Genomic DNA, 18,334 nt, shown 5'->3' on the forward strand with positions numbered 1-18,334 from the left:
AATTTGTAAATTAAAATGTTTAAATGTATCAGAAATTCCTTTCTTTGTACTACTACATACTCTATACTGTTGTCCATTCACGCATAAGAAAATGTCATTCGAGTTCAAAAACGAAAAATTATTTTTCTGCATAATCAGAATCGATTAACATAAAAACCCATCTCACTGTCTGTTATTCCAAGTTACTCATTTTGATCTTTTCATTATCCACAACTTTAAATTACGAATCCATTTTAATAGCTTCCTTTTCTATCCCCCACTGTGACCCTGGACAGGTCCTCAAACAGAGAGCCGACCATTAATGTTTTCATCCACAACCACGGCTAAATTATGATTGACACATAATATGAGACGCATGTCTTTGGGCCGTTGGGAGGCAGAGCACCTGAATGTTGCATTTGAATCGTCGCTTCAGCTACAGTGTTCGATGTCTTTTAGTCTGTCCTCACAGGAAGCCTCAGCATTTTCCAGCAGAGGTTTTGGCTTTGTTAACAATCGAGTGCAGGTAGGAGTAGAAGAAGAGAAGGTTGTCGTATTCTCCGCTGTACTCCTCGTCGAGGCAATGCTCGTGGAAGTCCATGAGAAAATAATATATGGCTTCGATAGTAGCTAGATAAGTGTCCGGCTTGCCCTTTTGATGACGCCAGAAACACGTTTTTCTCATCTTCAACTCTACCTGGAGCAAATCTGGGGGAGAAACACGTCAGTCACAACATCATGAGATCATGGTAAATTCAATTGTGGGTGAATAATCACCAGCAGTCAAGAGTTCTTTGGAAACCCACTCAAATGCAATCTTTCATGATTACCTTGCAGTCTCTCGTCTGTGCTGATCTTATTGGTCTGGTTCCATGTGCTGTCAATGAAGACCACCCTCTGTAGGGGATCCACCTTTGACACCGAGCTTTTTGCTTCATCTGGCGTCCCCGACTCTGAGCTCTCAGAGGTGCACGTGGAACCTTGAACTTGCTCAGTTTTTAACCTCTTTCTGCACGGTTCATCAGCGGAGTCGTGTGACCTGTCATGCAAACACTTCATCATGTCTTGAACTGAGACGGCCCTCGGACCAGGGAATACCAACACCACCTGGAGCGAGCGAAGACGGAGAGGAACGCCATCATGCAAACTGTGCTAAGGCACAAAATATGTGTCTCGAACACATGTTTTTACAGTGGGGTGATTTATAAAAGGCTAAATTTAGGAAGCAGAGAACAGGATGTAAACTGTTTGACAGGTGAGGGATAAAGTTGAAGAAGTGAAAACACTAAATCAATTGATTTAAATAAATGAGAAGGCAAGAAGAAAAACAATACAAATGTATGGCTTGTGGACTAAACTCATTCAGCTGAAATAACAATCTGATTGCATAAGTGCTGTGAGGTTTGAACTGAAGAATGAAGCTGCAGCAAATGAATCTAAATCTTTTAGAAATGTTTCACCAGACATTGTTAGCAGACTGGGTAAAAATCTAAGATTTTTATGCTGAGAATAAACAACAGTACAAAATGCAAAAGATAAGCATTTACAATATGACTTTAGTGGAGAGCAAAAGTGTCAGAACATACTCTTAAATTAGAATTCTGCATTAAAATAGAAATGAGTTAATTCAACACAGTAAGGAGAATTATTGTAAGCAACAATATAAAGAAAAAGACTAATAGATGCCAAAGAAAATGCTAAGTCAGTGATATCAGACATTAATTCTAAACTAGCAAAAGCCACTGCATAATAAATGCTCTCAGCTACTTCCATTTGTTTTAGTGTAAAGTAAATTCCGAAAGGGAACCATCAGTTTACAAAAGGGGAGTGGCTTAACAAACCAAAAAAAACATTCCTCTTAAAATGGTCAGGTATAAAGACTGGACTAAAGAAAATGAGTGAAAAAGCAGCCAAAATCCAAAGACAAACTTTGAAAGACCTTCAGAAAGCCTGGAGAACTATTGCTCAATAACAAAAAAAATTGCTTTCTTCTTGGAAGAAAAATAATAAAAAAAAATGGTGAGTGACTCAAGACTGTTGTATAGTGAACTCAGTGAAACACACGGGCACAGCTCCTTTGCGCAATCACCTTTCCTCAGTTTGCTATGGTGGGCTGTGTGTAATGTTTTTGTCACTGAGAAAGTTTTTAAACTTACAATGATTCAAACCTCTGGATCGGATGAAAATAACAGTTCGCACAATCCATTTTAGTTCTCAAAGCTTTTAAGCCTTTTTGGTACTAAATACACAGAAAAGTCCAAAAACTACATATGCCGCCCCGCTCTTTATATTATACACTCCAACAAGCCATCCAGCAGGCCTGATGGGATCTTTTGGAGCGCTGTTCTGGCCTGTAGGCCATATGTTTGACACTCATGGATTAGTAGATGAGAGAAAATCACTTTTGATGATCAATTTAACCTCGGTTTCCAAACAAAACATGCCACATGCTTTTCTCTGTGTTGTGTCATAGAAAACTGAATATGTTATTTGACTGAGTAGTGAAAACAAGACAAGTGAAGATACAAAAAAGTTTTCTGGGAAGTAATTTCCAGATGAATCAATCATAAACGTAATTGTTAGCTGAAGCCACACAAGGTACAAGGCAGACAGCATGTTTCACAGTTGAATGAACTCCATTCTTTCAGGATAAAAACACAACTACAAGGGTAAAAAAGAACTAACCTTATCTTTTTGGTACTCAGGTATGCAGGGGTAAGTATATATTGTGACATCACTGGGTGCGAGAATCTTGGCGTGGATGGCAGTGCTCTTGCCATCTGTCTCGTTGGGATGCTTGATGATGTCTATCTTCACAGGAAGCTGAGCGTAACACACGGTGTGTACAGTTAGGTCGAGGGGAGAGTTGGATTTCAGCAACATCATGTCAAAATATTTAACGTTAAATAAAAAAAGGCATTTTGCAACCAATTAAGACAATGGTGAAGGCCTCTGTTAAAAGACAAAGCAGGTGAGTCCTAACCTCCTACAAACCTTCACTGTGGGGACATCTTGCAGGCTCATGCCCACTAAGGAGCAGCATGTGTAGCAGAAGAACATCCTCGAGCCTCCACATTTAGAGCACTTTAACCTGCCCCTTTGCTGTGCTTCCTCCAGCACTGCATGTGATGCCAATTTGAGCCCTTGGAGCTGCTGACTGGGAAGCTCACGGGAGTCGGATGAATCAGAGGCCAGTGTTTTTTCCCGGCAACTGGGATGATGACGCTGGTCCTGATCCAGGCCGCTCATTTTTGCTCTGTTGACAGACTTGTCTTGGAGCACAAGTACACTCATAGCTGATGAAGAATAACAGAGCAAATAATGCCAATATTAGCAGACATAAATAATCTAACATTTACAAAGACTTAAACTCAAAGAACACAATCACATGGAAAAAGCTAGTTATGGAGCTAAGAGTTCATTAAAATTGTGCGTGACTGGTAATGATTAGATTAGAAAATTTGTTGCTGTGATAGTACGGTGCAGCTTGAATGCTTTTCATTATAAAAATTTCATAAAACAGCTACAGCGACACACAACCTACAAAATTATGTATCTTAACGCTCATGCGAGTTGCCCAGTGAAATAAACCTTTCTTTGAATACTCGCTTTAGTAAAAAGAATGTCATAATTTCGACTTCCTTCAGGTGCATTTTTAGAGCATTGTAACTCATGGAATGAGTAAATCTTTTAAAAATAATGTTTCATGTTTCATGTAACTATTTTATTGTAGCGTCTTGTGATTTAAATAGGCCAGATTAGAAACTGGTATATTTGAATAAGAGTGGAAAGATCATCATGTTAGTTCTGCAGTTCTGGTAACTGAATAAGATCACATTATATGACATTAACCATTTCTGGTTCAAATATGAACGCGTCAAATTCCCAAACGTCACATTATGAGCACAGTCACTGAGATAGAAGTTCTTAGAAAACAGAAAACCATAAATCTTATTAATGGAAATATCTAATTAGTCAATCACATAGCAGTAACGTAATCCATTTAGGATAGTAGACATGGCCAAGATGACATGAAGAGAAGATGAGATGAAGTTCAAACCAAGCATCAGAAAGAAGGAGAAACCAAAAATTAGGGAAGAAGGTTTTAAACAATGATCAAACAAGGGTATAACAGCACTATCCAGATTGCTTCAATCTGATCGCAAGGCAAGAGTAATTCATTAACCTCGTTACAACCAAGGAATGCAGAGAGCATCTCTGAAGAAACATGTTGATGACTACAGTAGCAAAGGACCACATCAGGTGCTGCTCCTGTCTGCTAAGAACAGGAGACCGAGGCAACAACTGGTAAAATTGAAGGCTGGAAAAATGTTGCATGGTCTGAGTCTCAATTTTCAAATGGTAGGGTCACAATTTGGCAAAAACAGCATGACAGCATGGATCCATCATGCATTGTATTAACAGTACTGGTACTGGTGTAATGGTGTGGGGAATACATTCTTGGCAATCTGTAGCAACTGTGAATCAAAAGTTTACATCACCTTGATGAATCGATGACACGAAGAATTAACGCACCTCTGAAGATTAAACTAGCAGGGTGTGCCTAATCAAGGGGCCAGTGATTGTATGTACATACTGTTGAATTTCTGATAAACATGAACAGCATCAGCTAATGAGGAAACGCTGGTGTCCGAGTGTAGCGTGTGTGCTAATTAGTAATTAGCACATGGATAAACAACATGAAACGTTGCTCTCTTTAACTTCTCTTTAGCGCAGTGAGATGTGATAGAGCAGACACCGTACATCTGCAGCTTGCAGTTACTTTTCTTTGAACCCATAGACGGTATAAAATAGTCAGTATTTTACACTGCCCATGCTTCAACATAGTGGAGCTAGCTTCTGTTAGCAAACGTCACGTTTCCTCAGCATCCGCAGCCCCCGCTGCTACCGTTAACAGACACAAGTCAAAAAGTCTAGTTAAGAGGAGCGAAGATCAAATGAAAACGGATGCACTGTTGTGCACTGTTAGCTCAGCTGAGTTCACTAGCTTAGCTACATAAAGAAGTCCCATTATAAAAGTACAGTGCCTACCAATGAAGTGCAGAACGGGATGAGCGTCTTCTTCTACGCCGGAAGCACAGCTCCGTGTGAAGGAAATGCTGGGTAGTTACCTGTCGCTAAGCACCGAATGTGCTACTCGGTGCTACCTCGTAGGCAGTAGACACACTCCTCAAAGATGCCCTTTGAGGGTGTTATGGCAGCCGATTTATAAACCAATAGATGGTTAATTTTCAAAATGTATCAAAGTAAAGTGAATAAAAGAGTGTGCTTTAGTCCAGTAAAATAAAATTAGTTGGGTTAACTCGAAGTAGTTACTCATACTAGCAGCCTAATAAACGTCAACTCTCGCTCTTATGTATTTCGGTAAACGTTAGAAATAAAAAAAAGATTTATTTATTTATTTTTTCTTAAAATATAACAGCTTATGATCATGTAAACCTCTAGATTTTACATGTACAACTTAAATTACAAGTTTAATATTAAACACACTGTGTATTGTGATGCTTTTTGTTGCATTTAAAAATATAACATTTTAGGCAATTTAAAAAGAGTTGTGGATAGTTCTCAAAAATATTTAAAATAATATATTAAAATAACGTTAAAATAAAAATCCGTAGAGACTCTGCTTATTCATATGAATCTGGTCTGTGGCAATAATTACAAATTCCAGAAAGCATCTGTTTGGAGCAAAAAATAATTTGCTACCAGGAAATATTCAAAGTATGTTTTCTGTAGAGAACATAGTTGTAATTTAAGGGGTTTTAGCAACTTCGAAACTATTAATGTGTGTACTACCAGAAAATGTTTTAGTGTTTACGAGTCAAAATCTGGAACAGGTTGAGTGTGGAGATGAAGCAGTGTCCCAACATGAAGCAATTCAAAAACAGAAATAAAGATAGGGATTTTCCTGATATATAAAGTAGAGAAAGATATTTGACTTTTAGTAAAAGTCTCTGTTTGTGTAGGTGTCATTGTAAGTGCTTGGGTTTGATCTGTGGATGTAAGGAGTTGGAGTTGTAAACACACAATAATATGGTAATATTTTGGTGGTTTCTATCTAACATTTACACATGCTCATACTGAGATTATTTCATCAGAGATGAACTTGGAGTTAGTATCTCGCCCAAGGGTATTTGGCATGCAAACTGGAGAAGCCAGGAATTGAACCACCAACCTTCTGATAATTAGATGACCTGCCTGACATCCTGAACTACAACTACAGACGCCTGACCCTTGCATAGTGTACATATTCTGTGTAACAAAAATAGTAACAACAATAAACAATAATTTATTATAGTTGCTGATGTTAACACAGAAGCTTAGTAAATAACTGATGAATTATGATATAAGGAATTGCACAAGTGTTGCCCCTGTACACCACCATTTTAAACCAAATAATCAAGCTGTGATTGAAGTGTAGACTGTCAGCTTCAATTCAAGGGGTTTGACTAAAACATTTGTATTAACTGTGTAAAAATTACAGACTTTTTATACACCACCTACCCTCCATTTTCAGAGTCTCAAAAGTAATTGGACAGCAGAATGATAAGCTGTTTAGACGCCTCATCCCTCCTCCTTTCATGACAGTTTACACAGAGAAAATGTTTGGGGTTGAGTCCAAGTGTTGAAGTTGCTTTTAACTGGAACTCTCAATATGACGTCAAATGAATGTTTATGAAAGCGATGGTGGCTAAATATCCAAAAGAGCAAAGTTTAGGAGTGGCCAAATCAACAATCTGGTGCATTCTTAAAAAGAAGGAATGCACCAAAGAATGCAGAAATCTTTCCTTGGTTAAGAAAAACTCTGTCACAGCATCTAACTGAATGAAGACTACTTGGGGAGCTAGGTGTTTCTAGGTGTATAGGCCTACAGTCAAGACAGGTTTTCATTAATGTAAATACAGATGATTTACAACTAGGTGCAAACCACTAATTAACCTCAAGGACATGAAGGCCAGATTAGATTTTGTAAGAAAACTGTCATGATCCTGAGTCTTTGATCCAGGTTTTTGAGTTTGTTTAATCTTGCTGTTCTTTCTTTGGGAATATTGAGATTTTAATATTCAGTTTTGATAGTCTCTGAGTTTTGTTACTTGTGTTTCTAGTTTTTGGTTCTTGTTTAATTTCATTCCCTTTCGTGTCTGTCTTAGTCTCACCTCTGTGTGTCCTTCCCAGTGTCCCCAGTGTGTAGTCAATGAAGTCTGTTTATGAATGTCGAGTTCGATCTCTGTCCCTCACTCTCTCTTTGTCTTTCGCTCCGTCTCGCTCCCTCTACCATGACCGCAACATCTAAAATAGCCGGCGCAGTTCTGGGAAAAATCTTTGGACAGATGAAACCAAGATGAACTTTTATTAGTTATCATCATGATGGGATGAAAAAAGAATGGAGAGGGAGGGAAACAGCTCATGATCCAAAGCATACCACATCATCTGTCTTGCCTATAGATAGATCGACTGAAAGATTGATAGACAGAATTACCTTCATGCTTTTGATGAGTGAATGTAAACTTATGACTGCATATTTACTTAGGGGATTAATTAGAAATATTTCCCAGCACAGTGATGATTTTTGCGTTTTAGCAGTTTGTTTTGTTTGGTGGTGTTCGTGTAGTGCACCATAGTTTGAAAGCCAGTGGCGCTTTTTACTTCAGTTACATGGTCAAATACTAATTTATATTGTAATCACTGCCTGTTCTCATTTGGCACTGATTTAATTTACTTCTCAGTAAAAGTGTGATGCTGCAGCGAGTTGCTGGAGGTCCTGATCTTGTTTCACAATAATCTGGTGGTCTGGGGATTCCGTGCAAAGAGCTGCAAATACAGAATTCCCCAGGTTGCATAACAACAGATTTCCTCCAGGGAAACAAAGTTTTACAGCCCTGAGATGTATCAAGTTCAACTGAGTGTTCCCTCTCCCCCTCCTTCAGGGCCTCCCCTTTCTCCCGCGGCCCCAAGTCCACCACTCCACTTTGTACGAGACTCTCTAATGTCTCTCCCTGTTACTCTTCACTCAAATTAGTAACTTTCCCCCTATTCTTCCTTTCCCTATTGCACTGTTCAAAGTGAGTGTCAGACACTGCAATTGTCTGCATATGGTGCTTGTAATGTGGTGCACATGTGGCTTTCTGTGCATTCACTTTCACAAAAATGCTGCTGACTTGAATTAGTAATCATCCCAGGAACTACCTTTTTGAGCAAAAAAACCCCCCATCAACAACAATGAAGAATGTAAAAAAAGTAGACAACAACAGTAATTACAGCCTGTTATTTACCTGTTCTCTGTTTCAGAACTACTGTTATTATCTGGTAATATAGAGCTTTGATTTCAGATTTAAGTTTTTAATTTGACTGCAAGTTATCACGACTGGGCATGATTGAACAATATTGATGGACAACATATTCGGCTGAATGTCAATTTATTTGCACACATGAGATTTATATTTGTATTAATAGTGATGGTAATAATATTACAGGGCACTGTTTTTTTATGGGAAGTGACTTTGTCCTTACGTGCCTTACTGGCAAGAGTTCACTTAGTTTTGCAATCAGAGTTTCAGTGATTTTTGATTTCAGAAATAAAGAGTCTTGGAACACTGTGTAAGCTGTAACAATTTATGTCCAATGTGCCTGTGTTGTATCTTTTTTCTTGGACGTCTGCAGCTTCACGTCTGTGACAATCTTCTCTCTTTCTCGTTGGCTTTGGCTTCTCCTCATCCTGCTGGGAATACGCAGCCTTGAGTCTGAAATGTGTTTACATTTTGAGTATGTTACAAATTATCTGCTAAGACTAACTTTGCGTGACTTGGCAGAAGCCTTCACCTTGCTCAGATGTTGTTTGGGTCAAACGTTTTTTACAGGGTTGCACTCTCATTTTGACTGTCTTTATCTGACAAGGGTTTTCCAAGCCAGATGTGAACCCAGGAAAAAGTTAAAATTCACTATGCTGATGTCTGTCTGTGCGCCCGCACACATGTGCTCATATGAGTGTATGCATGAACGTGTGATGTAGGCACCTTGCCAATATGTCTGCAATATTTTTCTCAACAGGAAGGCTCCACTTTTTCATAATACAGCAGAAAACCAGAGGCAATTACCTAAACAATCTGACAACATTAATGTATTTTTAAAAAATCTGCTATTGTAAATTAATAGTTCTGTTATATCTTAACCTCCCTTATCAGGTTAACTGATGTTATATTGTGTATCAAGGATTGTCTAAGGACATTCAAAATGTTCCCTTGCAGTGTGTCTGTCTTTAATCTTCTTAAAGATATCAACATATTTTATTATGCCACTTAATATCCCCAGGGTACTATAGAAATATTAGAGTCTGAAACTGAGTGCTTCTTGTGCAATGTGTCCTTTCAGGATTGTGCTGTTTACAGTAAGAACAGACTAGAACAATCCCCAAAGACATTTAAGCTCAAACTCACAGCAAAATGCATTTTCTACAGTTTTATCAGTAATTAAAACAAGGCCAAGTCATGCATGAGTAACACATATTTAACAGTTGTCCCTGAAAGCATATATATGTGCTTTTTGACTCATTTTCAGTCCAGTCCTCATTTCTTTCTTTTAAGTCACTTAATGTTGCCCTGAGAATCATTCAAGCTTAAAAATGCATGTGATACATGTAACCCAAAGGTAAAACCAGTATTATGTCAACATTTATTAGAAAACTTAGCAAAGAACCTGTTTTAATCTTTATCTTTTATATCTTTAGGTTCTTTGTTATGTGCAGTCTGTCATGAAACAGTATTTTTGTAGTAACAATGTGGTTCCCAAAGAGCTATTAGTTAAGAACATGCCATATCTTGGTATGGTGTGCAGTGTATCTCGAATAAATTTAAGGAAAAAGGGCAAGTGTTGGACAAAATAGAAGTGGCAGACCTAAAAAACAAACAAACTATCTACTGGAGATGGACAGTATATGAAAGTCATGTCCATAAGAAACATGCATTTTCATCTGATCCATCTACTGTTCACTGAAGGCTCATCAGAAATGGTCTCAGTGGAAGGATAGCTGTCAAAAAGCCATTCTAAAGGAAGGGAAACAGGGAGAAAAGGCTGAGTTTTGCCAAATTACACAAGAACAGGACACAAAATCAGTGGCATCAGGTCTGATAGAGTGATCATTAATATGTCTACAGCCATCTGTAAAACACTGTGGAGGCTCTGTCATGGTGTTGGGGGTCTTGTCAAAACTAATGAAACTACAAATGCAGAAAAATGTTGTCAAATTTTGACCCACCATGTAATACCACCTGGACAGTGCTTGATTGTCAGTATTTTTCATCATGACAGTGATCAATAACACATTGCCGTTGCAGTAAAAGCACCTGGATAGAAAAAGACACAGTGGAGCACTATCAGTCATGGATTGACCTCCCCAGAGCCCGAACCTCAACATTATTGAAGCAATGTGGGATCATCTTGACAGAGAACAGAACAAAAGGCAGCCAACATCAAAGAAGAGCTTTCTATTCCTAACTAACTATTACTGAAGACTACTTAAAGAAATGACAGAAAAGTAGGCCCAAGAGAGTTCAGGGTGTGTTAAAGAATAAAGGTGATCATACCAAATATTGACATTCATGCTCCGTAGAATTGTACAAACTTTTTTCCCCTTATATACTGTATTTATATATATGTTTGCATGCGCTTCAATAAATCCCTGCACCTGTTTCCAATTTTCCTAGCAGAATATAAAGAAATGAGGATGGGTCGAGACTTTTGCACAGGAGTATAAATAGATAGATATGACATGTAAAGAAGATGTGCTGACAAAAGACAGAATATTAGGCAAGATAACTTTCTGTAAAGTATCTCTGTTTCTGTTCTGAATATGTAAGTAGGTCATTGTTTTTTGTTTTTTGTTTTCCAAAGTTTACTTCGTGAATTTATTTGACCATTTATACCCCCTGGTGGACAAAAACAAAACAAAACATGAATACAGTGTGCAATACTTTATTTCCACAGTTGCACAGTAAAAGATCCAAGTGGGTTACATTGTAAGACAACGGGACACCTTAACATACAACATATGTTTTATGTAAAGAAAACAAATAACTTACACCCATAAATAACAAGGTACTGTAGTGATATAGTTAGTACTGAGATATTGCAGTGATATCATGAAGAGAGAGCTGGCCTAGAAGTTAAAAGTTACGACTATTTGATGAGTGTGGTGAAAATAAATACATCTCCTGGTGTATTTCTGTCTTTTTCATGCTTAGTAAAATGGGAATGATCCGTAACCTAAAGATAGCATCTGTAAAAATAAATATCATAACCTTTTAGTGTACAGGATTATTCACTCTGATAGAAAGAGATTACATAACATATGCATTTATTATGGTGTTCACTTTGTGGTTTCATTTGGGTATCTTTTAGCAGCATCAGCAGCAGAATATTTGAGCATTTCAAAGTCACACCCTAAGGCAGAGGGAGTTGGCGAGCATCTACAGTGCATTTGGCCAGAGTCTGGTCTTCAGTGCAGGAAGGACAAAACAGACCATCCACAAGTAACTGTCTCATGTGCTTACATTTCAGCGATAATGCTATCGCAATTTATTGCGTCTCTGTTTGTGTGCGCTTCACTTTCGAAGGGTTAGCACTGTCAGATCACAGCAAGAAGGTTACGGTTGGAACCTGCCAGTCAGTAGCAGCCTTTTTGTGTGGACTTTGCACATGTTGGATTGGTTTTTGTTCGACATTCCCAAGAAAAAAACAAAAAAACGAACCAAACAGGAACAAGTGTAAGGTTAATAGGTGACTCTAAATTGGCTGTAGGTGTGAGTATGAATATGTATGCCTCCAGCTCTCTTTACAGGATGGTTGATAAATGGATGCTCTGTGTGGTCTGAGCACCATGAGGGGAAAGAAAAACAAGTCCTGCTTGCTTCAGCACATCATGGTCAAGCTTATTGTGGACTATTCTGGTGATCATACGATTGTCCTCGCCTGGCTGAATGTAGCTCATCGCTGAACAAGATACAATACGGGACTGTACTGCATCGTATAATTTGTATTTGTATTGTATAATTTTACTGTATTATATAGACACACTTTTATAAAGAAATATCATTATTCAATTCAAAACACCAATAATATAGAATAGCTTTCATGGTATTTCCAGAATTCCTGCTTCAACTTCTAATTTTTAAGATGATTAAAACTGTTTTGCGTGCTCAAATTGAACTTTTTGTTTTCTGTTTTAAAAATGACATTTTGTAAAACAGGCTCATCTGCAACTGGAGTGAAAGTGGAGTGTATTCAAGTGTCTGTTAGCACATATAGCATGACTGAATCCATAGATATTTTGCAGGTAAATTCTTTGATTCTTCAGTCTACTCTCCTCTCCTCTGCCTTGCATTTCATAGGGATGAAATGAGATGCAATGTGCTCCCTCCTGGTCTTCTTTCCTCTCATGGGCTTTCCCTTTTGTGACAGGGCTATGAACATTTCTTTTTTTGTCCACTTGGCCGAGGAGTAAGCATTGAAGTAGTTTTCTAGGAAAACCTCCTTAAAGTTGCAGTTGTCGTTGTAGATCCTCTGTAATGGAAACACATCGAGCCATTAATATGATAAAGTAAACGCTCTGAACTGTTTGTTTTATTTCTGCATGATTTAAATTAGCTGACAACAGCATATGACTTTCCTCCCTGTGGAAAAATATTACCTTTCCTTGCAGCTGTCCAGCTTTGTTCATAGAAATATAATACTGGCTTTTTACGCCTTTTATAGCCAGTATGCCTCCCTCGGACACTGTCCTGATTTCTAGGATACCTGCCAGACAGTCAGAAAAAGGAGGCATGTTACAGGAGAGATAAGGCGCTGTCATCATCCAGCCTTTACTCTAGCTCCAGCTCCACATACATCTTCATTAGCAAACGAGGTGGAGGTTCCTGTGATTAATCGGTCTGTGGTCTCTCTGACTTTATCCAAGCTTTGTTAAGTGGCCTGGGTGGCTTTTACACAAACCACAACCTATGCCATAGCACATATGGGAAACAGATTAGGGCTCTCTCTCCCCCAGGGACTGAGAAAACTACCTTCTTGCGTGTGCTTTAGACAGGGCATTTAAAGCCTGCTTTTCAAATCTGTGGGAGGGTAAACACATTTATTCTTCCCTGTGTGCCATGTTGAAAGGATGGAATTTTTAAAGTATTTAAACACAGAAAATCAAATGATGTAAACAGCAAATTTCTTTGCCCAGAGTCCAAAAACAGGAGATCTTTTGTGAATATTTGAAATTATTACATTATTGGGTAAAGTGAAGTAGATGTTTAGTTATCCTGTAGGACATAAAATGTAACTTTAAAAAAAAAGTCATGTCATGTCAACAGGCTGCACCAATTATCAGTTCATAAATCAAATATCCATAACATTGACCTTTGGTAAAAACATTGCCATCATATGTATGAAAAATCCTTTGCATGCTGTAAACATATGATGTTTCTGTTTAAAAATAGTGAATGGTGAGATGTGGCAGTGGCAGCAAAACTAAAATAAATAGAGAAATGTGCTTTTTACAGACTGGCAATCTGGTTCAGAGCTCATGTTTTTAGGCAATTCAAAACCTTGTTGATTTTTTTACATACTCTAGAAATTCTTTCATTTGATAGGCAGAGGGGAAAGAAGGGGGAAGAGGTCTATTAAAGCTCTTTAGGCTGACACTGAGCATGCCACATTTGAGTGTTTGCTAGATCACAAACAGATGGGATCTCCCAATCTTGGAATGTTGTTTGTGCTTTTCTTGCTCTTGATATCTGACTTAATACTACTGACCTTTAACTGTTTACTCATATTTATTTCCCCGCTTTTAGGTTCCCCCCCGGCTTGTACTTATTTTAGAGGCAATCTCGAAAGTTCAGTTTAACACTATAAAAGCTACAACCTCATTTGTAAACCTGCTTACAGACTCAGAGTCAGCCAAACATTTGTTTAATCCACATATATTGGTGGGATTTATCGATGTAACTGCATGCTTGTCGTCTGAGAGCATTATCCCCGTAATGTAACGTGTAACAGCTCCAGTCGTTTGGTGTACTGTGGAAAGATGGATCACATTTTTACACGCATATTGTAAACATTTTGGCTCTGATGCAAAAAGCCTCACAAGCTGTCCTCAGTTGAAACAGATTTGCCATCACTCGCTGCCCCTGGCTAAGTAAACTACTTTGTGGATAATCCCTAAGTCTACTTTCTGAACACTGTTGGACCTCAGTGTTTACATTCATTGCGAAATGTGCTCCAGACATAACTTTCACGGAATATTGTTAAATGTGGAGTTAGCTTCAGACTAAACACCTTGTAGTTTCACAGAGGTGCAAGTTTAGCAAATTGATTCCATTTAACTTTCGTTTTTGCTGCAAAATACTGCAGGATTTAATCAGGTAATATGTATTTTACTTCAACATTCATCAAATTCGATTTAGAAATGCTTTATTTATCCCAATAATTGAGCCTTTTCTTGTCGTGAGTTTACTGACCTAAGGTATTTGTCATGTTTTGGCTGTGGTAACACAGTGATTTTCCATCTTTTGGGAAGAAAGCATTTCTAATTCTAATTCTAAATTGCAATGAATTTAGCAGGGTGGCCGTAGAGTATGGTGCAGCCAGTCTACTATGCTACGATTGCTCTGACTCAGCAGAGAACTGTAACAAAAACATATGTCTTTACTTTTATCAGGTTATTTTCCTAGAAGTCCCTGTTTTCCACCTGCTGTTTAGAAATTATTTATTTCCAGCTTGTTGTTTGTCTGACTTTCTGTGAGGGCTAACATACCTTTTATCAGTATGGCCTCATTTTGCTTGAACCACAAAAAAATTGTGATTTTTATCTTTTACTGCCCTGGATGTAACAGAAAACAAAACACTACAATGTAATATAATAAATCATAAAAACAAAGATGAATTCACTAGAAGTGACCCGATATTTGTGTTAGAGGTACAAAGCAAACGTTTCTCATTTTGGTCCCCCTTTTTTCCTTTCTGTCTTTGTAATAAAATACTTTTTGCAATCAGCTTTTAAGGACTTCTTGTTCGCTGCAATCAAAAACATAAATCGCGGATTTATTCCATGTACATCTGCACCATGCTGCTTTCATCAAAGAACTTTGTGTGCTTTTAGCGTGCGACTGTCAGCCGCATATGGGCGTATCAGTTTTTCAGTCTTTCATTGCCAGTTGTTGCACAAGCATCTTTTCCATGAGGCATCTCTCTTTCAAGCCAACATTCCAGCCACGGAGGCACTGTCAGATAGGAGGAAATGATAACTACTTAAAACATCCTCACCATGACACAGAGACTCCTCGTACTATCTGACAACCTTTGAGAAAACGTTGGCCCCCTGAGCAACAATTCAAACAAGTAGGTGTGTCAAAAAGCACTTATCACGATTAGCAAATAAAATGTGTCATTAAGTAGTTAGATGGTAATCATTATTTTAAAATATTTGGCTTCTAATTTTACAAAAGAATAAGTTTGGGCTGGACACAGTGTGGTTGCTGTCTCTGTGTTTGATCTCAGCAGCCAACCACAGATCCATTACAAAGTAAAATTTGATTTTTCCATTGCTAATATTCTCTCCCACTCTTTTCCCTGATAACTCATTCTAGCGCTCTGAGTACTGAGAGGAAATCAGGCAGAACAAATGTGAATCTGTGCCGGTGTGAGTCTCAGGTCACAGGGTCCTAACATTCATAAGTCTCCAAGACCCTTCAGTTTACTTCATTACAGCCTGTGCTGTAATTTAACCCATCAAATCTCCCACCAGCTCCATTTTACCTGTCACTTTGGCTGCTCTAACAGACACACATGACTTATTAACAGAGTAATTACGCTGGGGCTAAACCTGTATAATAACATGTCCCACGTGCACAGCAGTCAGATTCACATATATTTTGGCAAATGCCTGTAATTCAGATATACAGTGGGACCTATAATAAACTTTCGGTCTACACAAAAAGAGCGATGCTTACTGTAGCAGTTGGTAGAGTCTTGAGTACCATTGATATTGCCGGAGTCATCAATAGTTAGGAACCACTGCGTGCCGCTGAACAGTTGTCGTATGCGCACATCTCCTCCCTCCATATAGTCATAATTCCTGGTGTGGCGCTCGTGTTTGGAACAGTTCATGATGGCGGCAAGTTGTTCTGGGGTGCAGTCACTGTAGACTACACACACACTGCCAAACAGAAAGATTGCATGCAGGTACAGTCCCGGGAACAGATTTTGAAGGTTCCATGTCAGCATCCATTTGCGCATTATAATACAATGCAGTGGGGATCAGTGAACAACATACTGAAATACAAGATAGAGATCTGTGCGTCGTTCCTCAGCTCAGGGATCTCCTGACCCCTCACTTGTGACCTGCTGGTTTTTGTTACTGCAGCACTGCTTCCTGGCGGGGAGGTGAGACAGAGTGGCTGTAGAGGAAGCAGGTTGGCAGAAGTTGGCTGATTGTATCACGAGATGATGCCCCTCTTTTAAACTTCAGTGACGGCGCACATCTACTGCTCCATCTTCTTGTCCCTCAAGGGGCATTGTAGTCCAGTTCAGGAAATATTATACAGAATATCACTGTAATAAAGAAACAATGCATTTTAATACTTACATACAAGATTACATTTTCAATCAACTTTCAAAATAGCTTCTGGTTTTCTGTGTTTACACAAGTATGTTTTGTACATTTCCAAGCAGTAAATCAAAATTTGGGTGATGCACGCTGACAGATATATATCTCCCTCTCATGGATCCAGAGCATGAAATATTGCATCACTGGTGCTGTCTATAATTCCTGTACATGCATACATAATTTGAAACAAGCAAAATATATAGCTTTAATTGTAACAAACAAATCTGTATTGTAATGACTTACATGTGCTCTGAGTGGTGACAGGAGTTGGCAGAGGTGCGCTTCCTTTCAGCAAGAGTTTTAATTTGAAGACTCTTTAGATCTAAAGCTGCAGTCTCAGTGGTAAACCAGACCCAGTGATGCAGTAAAGTTAAGCACGAACTGGGAGCTTCTGTGAATTCCCATGGATGTTTCTCGGATTCTGGCAGACTGACTCTGTGCATCGTCCACTGTCGTTGTGCACTCTGCTTAGATAAATGCCTCCTGCTGACCTCACTTGAGAGCAATTAAATTCCAACCAGTCAGCTGTCCCTTGCTGATATGCAATGAAGAAACACCCTCTGCCTGCCTCTCACTGTCACTCAACCACCAGACATGAGAGGGAGCTATAAACTCTTGGAAGACTGAAATCATAAGTACTTTAAGAACATTTGCATGCTCACTCACTCTTGCAGACTCACTCTTGTTACAACCCTTCTGTCTTGTCCAAGAAACATCCTGTGCTTAAATAGACTTGCACAGTGCGTGTCACAGATCTCAGACTGACTCACATTTATTTTATTGACGGTTACAATATTCGCTGTAATGACAAACCTCAAAAGAATTTCTTTCCTATTCAATTTAAATGTCATAATTAATTTGCGGTTTTACTCGGCTGCATTGGATCACCGGTAAGGGGTTTACTGATTGAAGTTAAAAAAATAAAAACTTCAAAGAAGTCCTTTAGTTTTCTTTCTTATTGAGTCTTAAAGTGGCTAAGGTTATGGCTGGCAGGTATCCATCCAAGCGAGAAAAACAGAAGACGTAACAACTCAGAAGTAGTCGTCTCAGTGTCAAGGGTCATATACTCTTTCACTTTTTATGTTTGCATTTAAAGCCATAAATTATTGCCTTACATGCCTTGTGTTTTCCAGGACGCACAACTTCAAAAGTTTATATGGGCCCTAATGATGCGCTCCCCTGGGGAGCTCAGGGCTGCAGCTTGAGAGAGTGGGACCTCTGGTCGCAGCAGGTTTCCTTCTTATCTCTAAACTGGCAGTTGTAAAGACCTCATTCTTTCCTGTTCCTCTGTCCCCTCTATCACCTCAGAGACAATTTGAGCTGTGTTTTTTTTTTAAGTACACGAGCCAAGAAAATATTACTTAATCTGTTACAAACACCAGAAAAACAGACATTAAAATGAATGCTAAATGCCCAATCTATATAAATCAACATGGACAGACATATAATTCCAAAACATAGTATATACATTTTCAGGTCATCTGAAGACTGTGAAGTTTACAGGATCCGTGTCTATAAAATCCCAAGGTTCTCATGGTGGGTGGATCTGTGTTGTCTGGGCAGGTAGCACCTGGTACGTCCCCCTGAGGCAGAGTGTGTCCGTGGGAGGAACCAGACAAGGTGTTCCCAAGACTCCTATGAAAAAAATCCCTTCAAAAGAGAGAAATGACCTTACCTGGAATTTTTAACACG

The 18,334-nt window shown here is 38.7% G+C and overlaps 2 protein-coding genes across 3 annotated transcripts; both read right to left on the bottom strand.

The window, feature by feature from the left end:
• Nucleotides 1-42: 42 nt before the first annotated feature.
• dtwd1 (DTW domain containing 1) lies at nt 43-5,093 on the bottom strand. Of its 2 annotated transcripts, none has more exons than XM_063472657.1 (5): nt 5,032-5,093; nt 2,974-3,275; nt 2,665-2,802; nt 810-1,086; nt 43-687 (listed from the first exon to the last, which is right to left on the bottom strand). In XM_063472657.1, exons 2-5 carry the CDS (start codon nt 3,271-3,273, stop codon nt 458-460), a joined length of 945 nt encoding a protein of 314 aa, XP_063328727.1. In that variant the 5' UTR covers nt 3,274-3,275; nt 5,032-5,093; the 3' UTR covers nt 43-457. The 2 variants fall into 2 exon arrangements, with proteins under 2 accessions (XP_063328727.1, XP_063328721.1); XM_063472651.1 differs by lacking the exon at nt 5,032-5,093 and adding an exon at nt 4,482-4,991.
• Nucleotides 5,094-11,011: 5,918 nt separating this feature from the next.
• fgf7 (fibroblast growth factor 7) lies at nt 11,012-17,085 on the bottom strand. Its single transcript, XM_063484618.1, has 4 exons — nt 16,886-17,085; nt 15,987-16,587; nt 12,683-12,789; nt 11,012-12,555 (listed from the first exon to the last, which is right to left on the bottom strand). Exons 2-4 carry the CDS (start codon nt 16,270-16,272, stop codon nt 12,346-12,348), a joined length of 603 nt encoding a protein of 200 aa, XP_063340688.1. The 5' UTR covers nt 16,273-16,587; nt 16,886-17,085; the 3' UTR covers nt 11,012-12,345.
• Between the last annotated feature and the right edge of the window lie 1,249 nt (nt 17,086-18,334).

Source organism: Pelmatolapia mariae, linkage group LG1 (genome assembly GCF_036321145.2).
Source record: "Pelmatolapia mariae isolate MD_Pm_ZW linkage group LG1, Pm_UMD_F_2, whole genome shotgun sequence".
Lineage (NCBI taxonomy): Eukaryota > Metazoa > Chordata > Actinopteri > Cichliformes > Cichlidae > Pelmatolapia > Pelmatolapia mariae.